General features: G+C 37.9%; 1 protein-coding gene across 1 annotated transcript; it reads left to right on the forward strand.

Annotated features, from left to right (window-relative positions):
• Positions 1-1,098: 1,098 nt before the first annotated feature.
• Positions 1,099-6,951, forward strand: LOC115682874 (potassium transporter 20-like). Its single transcript, XM_056312174.1, has 7 exons — positions 1,099-1,642; positions 3,881-4,106; positions 4,224-4,472; positions 4,740-5,051; positions 5,212-5,379; positions 5,463-5,717; positions 5,848-6,951. Exons 1-7 carry the CDS (start codon positions 1,442-1,444, stop codon positions 6,747-6,749), a joined length of 2,313 nt encoding a protein of 770 aa, XP_056168149.1. The 5' UTR covers positions 1,099-1,441; the 3' UTR covers positions 6,750-6,951.
• The last annotated feature ends 591 nt before the right edge of the window (positions 6,952-7,542 follow it).

The following is a 7,542-nucleotide window of genomic DNA, read 5'->3' on the forward strand; positions in this document are numbered from 1 at the left end:
TTTCACACATCGATAACTCCGAAAAGAAACACACTCGTACGCGACCTCAGTGAGTTTAATGACCAATACATAATGCCATAATGGTGTCTTTTGATTCCAGAGACAGATATTGTTGTAAAAAACGAGTCTTGTTCTTTTAGCCAGAAGAAAACAGTCTTGTTAACAAGTGGAAATTCGCTCGTCTAAATGTAAAAGACATTTTTACCGAGTTACAGGAAAAATCGAAAATTACACTTTTCGAAAAAATTACGTGATAGACCTGCACCGATAACGTATGATTAACCAGCAAAAATATATTATGAGACTAATTAGGTAGTTTCGACGGCAAATGAGTGGCGAATGAAGGCTCCATTTATTTTGCGGAAAATAAATTATTTAAAAAATATTTTTCTAAAAATGATCGCTTACAAAAATGAATGAACGCAAAATATTTTCATTGTTCACGAAAAATTTTATATATGAATTGTTATCGATAATGAAATCATTTTTTATTGGCCAATTATTTCAAGCAATCAATTTTAGTAAAATGTTTTTCAAATTATTTATTTTTTATGAAACAAACGGGACCAACATGTTATAATGGCTTAATGGAGGAGGTTGGAGAAAGTCTTTTTACTAACGGGTTACCAATATTTTCCACACCAACCACATTTAGATTGACTCATATTAAAAGTGGATGAAGGCAGTAATTTCCGACCTACAAATCAGAAAGATTGGTGGAAAGTGGCTCTCTCTCAAAGTGTATCACGTGCTAATGCCAACCACATTTAGATTTTTGGGGAGTGTGGAATCAAATGCTTTCCGACGCTCGAAAGGGGATGTATCTATTACACAGATTGACATGCCGCGAGAGACATGTACGGAAGAATAGGCTGGTCGCCTGTGCAAACAAATAGTAGCTCTCCTTCTTGGTAATTTTCTATTTGCAATAACCATAACCACGTAAGAAATGTGTACTCTTTTCTCTCGTCTTGTCGACTCTATTTTTGTTTTTTCCAATTGTTTCCCTCTACAAAATCTCCTCTATCTGGTTCTGATCCACACTAGAACGAAAGGTTCTGTTACTTCCCTTCTTTCTGGCATGCAAGTAAATTTACGTTCTTCTTTTCTGGATTTCGCGTGACACGATGTATTATAAGTGCGATTCCATTGAAGTGTTGTTGTTTGACCGTCGGTCAAATCCCTTGGTAGATCCTTTTATGTTCTCTCTTTGTGATGCGTGACTTTGACTTTGTGTTTCTCGTTTGAAGCAGGTGATCACGTAATTATTCCCTTACACTCATCTTCATCGGTGGTCACGTAATTATTCCCTTCCGCTCATCTTCATCTCTCTCTCTCATCCTCATCGGTGGTCACGTAATTATTCCCTTACACTCATCTTCATAAATCTCTCTCTCTCTCTCTCTCTCTCTCTCTCTCTCTCTCTCTCTCTCTCTCTTGAATGGAGCGCGAGGGTATAACAGAAGAAGAGAGGCTGAAGGTTGACAAAGTCAACTCGACTAACGGATATGATCACTGGGATCAAGATCAAGACGATGATCCCGCAAAGGGAGACGAGGGATCGAGGAAAATCAAGAAACTCGATTCGTTCGACATAGAGACCGCCCGATTCAAGTCGGACCATGGCCATTCATCAAACCAGGTCAGTGTTTTCGCTGGTCTCTGAAAAAGCAAAAAGAAAGAATAAAGTTTTTCTTTCTAGAAAATACTCCGGTTGGAAAAAGAATTTCAAGTTACTACTTGAGACACATAGTTCAAGGGAAAAGTACACTTGTTATAATTTTCGTAATGCTCTTACTTTAGAGCCAAAACTTTTTGCCGAATCACTTAATTGCCATATCGGAGAAAAAACGATCAACTGAGTGCCTCCGGTGACAAATTTCGGCAAAAAGTTCTACGTAGCATTTTTAATAGAATTTTATTCATACATTATGTAAACAACAAGTTCAACATAGACAATAACGTGGCCGTTCATGACAAAACAACGTTGTATCCTTCAAATTTAATCTCTCTCTCTCTCACCCAATCACTCAATTGCCATCATCTTCTCTCACTCACTCACTCAATCGGCGCGGAAAAAAATTAGGGCTCGATACTTCATGGGAAAATATTAGGCCTCGGTTTTTTACTTGTTTTTTGCTGGTGCTGCTATATATAGTTAGGGAGGATTTTTTGGGGAGGATTTTGACTCGACTTGTTTTTTGCTGGTGCTGCTGCATATAGTTGGGGAAGTCGTTGTTGGGTTTTTGACTTGTTTTTTGCTGGTGTTGTTGCATATAATTTGGGGAATTGTCGGTGGGTAGGTTTTTGACATGTTTTTGCTGGTGTTGCTGTATTTATTAGGGAAATTTTTTGTTTGGGAGGTCTTTGACTTGTTGGGGATTCTATGTTGATGTAAGAATATCTTTATTCTGAATGCAATGCTGTTTGATTTGTCTGATGGAGTAAATGTTTTTATGTGTTTCAAGTTTGTACACAACGTGCGTTGCTAATCAAGTGGTCAAATCATGTTTAAGAAAGTGAAACCAACAAATCACTTTTTAAAAAGTTAAAAAACATAAGTGATCACTTTTTAAAAAAATTAGCACTCAAGTGATCACTTTTCATTAACCTTTGCCATGTCGAATTTTTGGCAAGACACATCAATCGGGAAAAAATATTAAAATATTGTCACGTTGGATTATCCCAAATCATTGTTGATGCTTAAGTGGTCATTTTCTTTTTTTTACCAAAGTGAAACTGAAGTGATCCGTCAAATGTTTTGGTACTAAAGTGAGTGCCATATGAATTTAGTGTCATTTTCTCCATAGTTCGAATAAAGTTTGCATGTAGGTGTAACTAATACAATTTTTAATAGTAGATCGGAAACTTATTGTTGGTGAAATGGATTAATAGAAACGACACACATTTTTTTTCATTTCCTTTCGATTATGCGAGTTGATAAAACAACATTTTAATTTAAATTTGAAAGGGATATGTTGTTTAAAATTTGAAAATGGCATTATCACTCGAATTAGCTAAATGTAAAAATGCATAGGGGAGAAACGTAGAGATAAAAAAGCAGATGGATAATAGAGTGTGGGGTTTGCCATTATATATTAGCTGGTTAGCTAGAGAAATTTCCAGTTGCACATAATTGCGTGGATATACGAATATTGATCTATATATTTGCAAATTTTAAAGTGCTGAAATTGTTATAAGGCGTAAAAGTTGAAAATTTGTGATAAAAAAATATAGAGGGAGGTGAAAATAATGGAGTTGGTGAAGAGATATGTGGAGTTTAATGTTGGGAAATTTACCTAAAAAGTCCTAAACTTATTGAAATTGTGTCAATTCAGTTCTAAACAACTTTTTTATGCCAATTTAGTCTTAAACCTTTTGCATTTCTATCAATTCAGTCCATCCGGTCAATTTTGGCCGGCCAACACTAACGTGGCGTGACGGTGAGGTCAAGCCTCACCAGTGGCCAGGCAAGCTCCACCTCATCCAGAGAAAGAAGGAAGGAAAAAAAAAAGAAAGAAAAGAAAAAAAGGAAAAAGAAAAAAAAATTAAAAATTTGAAAAAATATTAAAATATCATAAACAAAATTGTCCACGTTAGCGCCCTGAATTGATATAATTACAAAATTTTTAAGACTTAATTGGCACAAAAAAAAGGTTTATGACTGAATTGGCACAATTGCAATAGGTTATGACTTTTTTGGTAATTTTCCCGTTTAATGTTTATCATTCTCTCGAATTGTTAGTTCACATCTTTCCTTTCTTATGTTAGTTCTTGGATTATTTGTTATAACCAATTGAAAGTTCAACAAAATCATAGCAAGAGTGAAACTAGGAAATGCTTTTATGATCATGATTTGGTTACGTCTTTCTACATGCAGAATTTGCCACGGTTGATGGTACTGAAGCTTGCTATTCAGAGCATCGGGGTGGTGTATGGCGATTTAGGCACGTCGCCTCTCTATGTCATGCCAGGAATTTTTCCTGACGGGATAAAACACGAAGACGATATCCTCGGAGCACTATCTCTAATCTTCTACTCGATCATCCTCATTTTCATGATCAAGTATGTCTTCATTGTTCTATCAGCAAATGACAATGGCGATGGTAAGCGGTTTCTCTCTCACCATTTTACCACAAAATTCATTTGACATAGCAGGGTGTTTTTTGTCTATGCCAATATCTTGTACTAATGTAGTTAGGTTTTTTGCTATGAAAATATAGGAGGGACGTTTGCTTTGTACTCTCTTATGTGCCGCAATGCCAAGGTGAGCTTGACCCCTAACCAACAAGCCGAAGACAAGGAAGTCTCGAACTACCGACTTGAGGTGCCGAGCCGCCGCCTCCGGCGGGCCTCCGCCATGAAGTCATTGCTCGAGAATAGCAAGGCGGCCAAGTACTTGCTCTTGTTTGTAACTATGTTGGGCACCGCCATGGTCATCGGAGACGGAATCCTCACACCATGTATATCTGGTAATAATTTTCCCATTTCGATTTTTTTATAAAAAAAATGATGCACCGATAGGTTTTCAACTTTTCCCTTAATCTACAAAGGAAATTAGACACACACATACATATATACATCCTAATGATTTTTTATAGTACATTCAATCATAATCGGTGATATTACATTATAAAATGATACACTATAGTTAATGTCTCGGCTAATTTATTGATACAATTAGTTCTGTTGGTTGAATTCGACAGATGGCTCTGATTCTTTTCTCCTTTTTTGGGCAGTATTGTCGGCTATTGGGGGCATAAAAGAAGCTGCGAGTTCACTTGGAGATGATCAAATCATGTGGATCTCTGTGGTGATCTTGATCTTTCTGTTTCAAATCCAAAGGTTCGGTACTCACAAAGTCGGATACAGCTTCGCCCCGATTCTCTCTATATGGTTCCTCAGTATAGCACTCATCGGCATCTACAATATCGCAAAACATGACTCGGGAGTGATCAAAGCCATCAATCCGCTCTACATCGTCCATTACTTCAGGAGAAACAAAAAGGAAGCATGGATTTCTCTTGGAGGGGTCATTCTCTGTCTAACTGGTAATACAAACATTTAGTCTTTTCATTGATTAATTATTGATAGCTGACATCATTCAAATGATTCATCTATTAGTCAAATCTTTTTTCATTTTAACAAAGATATATAACTTTTTTTTTCATGAATTGATTGTGGTTTTACGCTTTGAGCCTTTGATTATAGGTTCTGAAGCATTGTTTGCTGATCTGGGGCATTTTAATATCCTGTCAATTCAATTGAGTTCATGCCTACTTGTCTTTCCGTCAATCATCCTCGCCTACTTTGGTCAGGCGGCGTATCTCCGAAAGCACACTCAAGATGTTGCTAGCACTTTCTACAGCTCGATACCGGGTAGGCTTCCTCGTGCTACTTCATCCGATGCATCATTTATCCTGTCAGGTCATACAATGAATCTGTCTAATGTTTTGATGCAGAATCGGTGTATTGGCCAATGTTTGTGATAGCGGTGTTGGCGGCGATAATAGCAAGTCAAGCCATGATATCGGCCACGTTCGCCATAGTGAAGCAGTCGGTCGCGCTCGGGTGCTTCCCACACGTGAAGGTCGTGCACACTTCGCAAAAGCACGAGGGTCAGATTTACATACCTGAGGTCAACACCTTACTCATGTTGGCCTGTGTTGGTGTCACCCTTGGCTTCGAAACCACATTAAAGTTGGGCAATGCTTATGGTAAGCAAAAAGGATCACGCTATATACACACACACATTTAGTCTACTTATGCAAATTCGCTAATTCATTAAGCTACCTAATTGAAGTTATTGAAAGAAAAATTGCATTTATTCGTCAATCTCTATTACAGGAATTGCGGTAGCATTCGTTTTCACTGTCACGTCCACATTCCTCGTAATCGTGATGGTCATGATTTGGAAGACCAACATACTCCTCATAATCCTCTATGTCCTCACCATCGGGCTTGCGGAGTACGTGTTTCTTAGCTCGGTCCTCTACAAATTCGTGGATGGGGGTTACGTCCCACTCGTCTTCTCTGTCATAATGGTCACCATCATGTTGCTATGGAATTACGGATACCAAAAGAAGTACAAGTATGAGCTCGAGAACAAGGTCTCGAGAGAAGCCCTCGTCACGATCGTGTCAAACACAAACATCCACCGAGCCCCTGGGGTTGCCCTATTCTACACCGAGCTCGTCGATGGCATTTCCCCACTATTCACCCAATATGTCGCCAATGTACCCGCATTGCACTCGGTTCTTGTCTTTGTCTCAATCAAGTCACTGCCCATAAACAAGGTACCCCTTGAGGAGCGGTTCTTCTTTGGACAGGTGGTGCCGCAGAAGTATGGCATATATCGGTGCATTGTGAGATATGGATATCGAGATGCAAAGATGGAGCCGCAGTTTTTCGAGAAGGTCTTGATTGACCGATTGAAGGATTTCATTCAGAACAACGCGCCACCCGCTGCCGACAAGCAAGGCGAGGCTAGTGATAATGGAATCGCTATGATCAATGAAGAGGGAGTGCAAAGAGAGATTGGATTGGTGGATGAAACAATCAAGATTGGAGGGATCATGTATCTAATGGGACAGAGTGAGGTGATAGCTTCGAGTGGTTCAGGTTTTGCAAAAAGGTTTGTAATCAATTGCTTGTACAACTGGTTGAAGAGGTGCGTGAGGCAGCAAGAGGAACTGTTCAACATTCCCCACAAGAGGCTGGTCAAAGTGGGGATCACTTATGAAATCTAATGGAAATGTCCATGATTTTAATTAATAATATATGATATTGTTGGAATTTGATATTTATATTTGGTTGTTTGCTTTGTCCTCCTAGAGACTATTTAAGCGAAGTTTGTGAATTACTTCGGTTGTCTCCTTTGTCCTTTTAGAGGCTATTTAAGCAAAGTTTGTGTTACTTGATGAACCTACTCATGGTAATTGTATAGTTAGAGTGTTTAATGGTATATTTTGTGAAATTGTTCTTCAACACACATTTGATTTAAACATACTGTCGGTATTACTTGCAACTTACATTTATTTGATGAAATTAGGTAACATAGGCGTGCTGAATGTGAGTAGCTTTTGAGAAGGGCTTGACAGAAATTGGATGTAGAAGACCATAGCTACATCACCAAGCTTAATATAGATTTCTCATTTAAACACGTTATAGTTTTTCCAATCTTGGCAAGAACTACTATAATTTTGCCTACTTCCTCTCTAATTAGCGAACTGTATCGAATGGTCAAGTAGCGCACCAATATGTTGACGTCATTTCAATTTTATCTTATGATAAGATAATAATTGCATTGATAGATAATGTTAGGATGTTTTACAAAGTACTTATCTCTAAGGCTGATATTTAAGGTAAATATACGACGATGACTTCATCAATGACCGAAGGAGTTGTAAGATATGCTACAAAATAATTCTGCAATTTCTACTCTTTTTAAAAGAGTTATGTCATTAATCAACCTAATTAATCAGAGGAATCAATCTAACGATATACATAAAGGATTTTGTTAAAAAGTACATATATATCCTA

Source organism: Syzygium oleosum, unplaced genomic scaffold (genome assembly GCF_021117445.2).
Source record: "Syzygium oleosum isolate NSW1041296 unplaced genomic scaffold, Sole_v2.1 Sole_v2.06, whole genome shotgun sequence".
NCBI lineage: Eukaryota > Viridiplantae > Streptophyta > Magnoliopsida > Myrtales > Myrtaceae > Syzygium > Syzygium oleosum.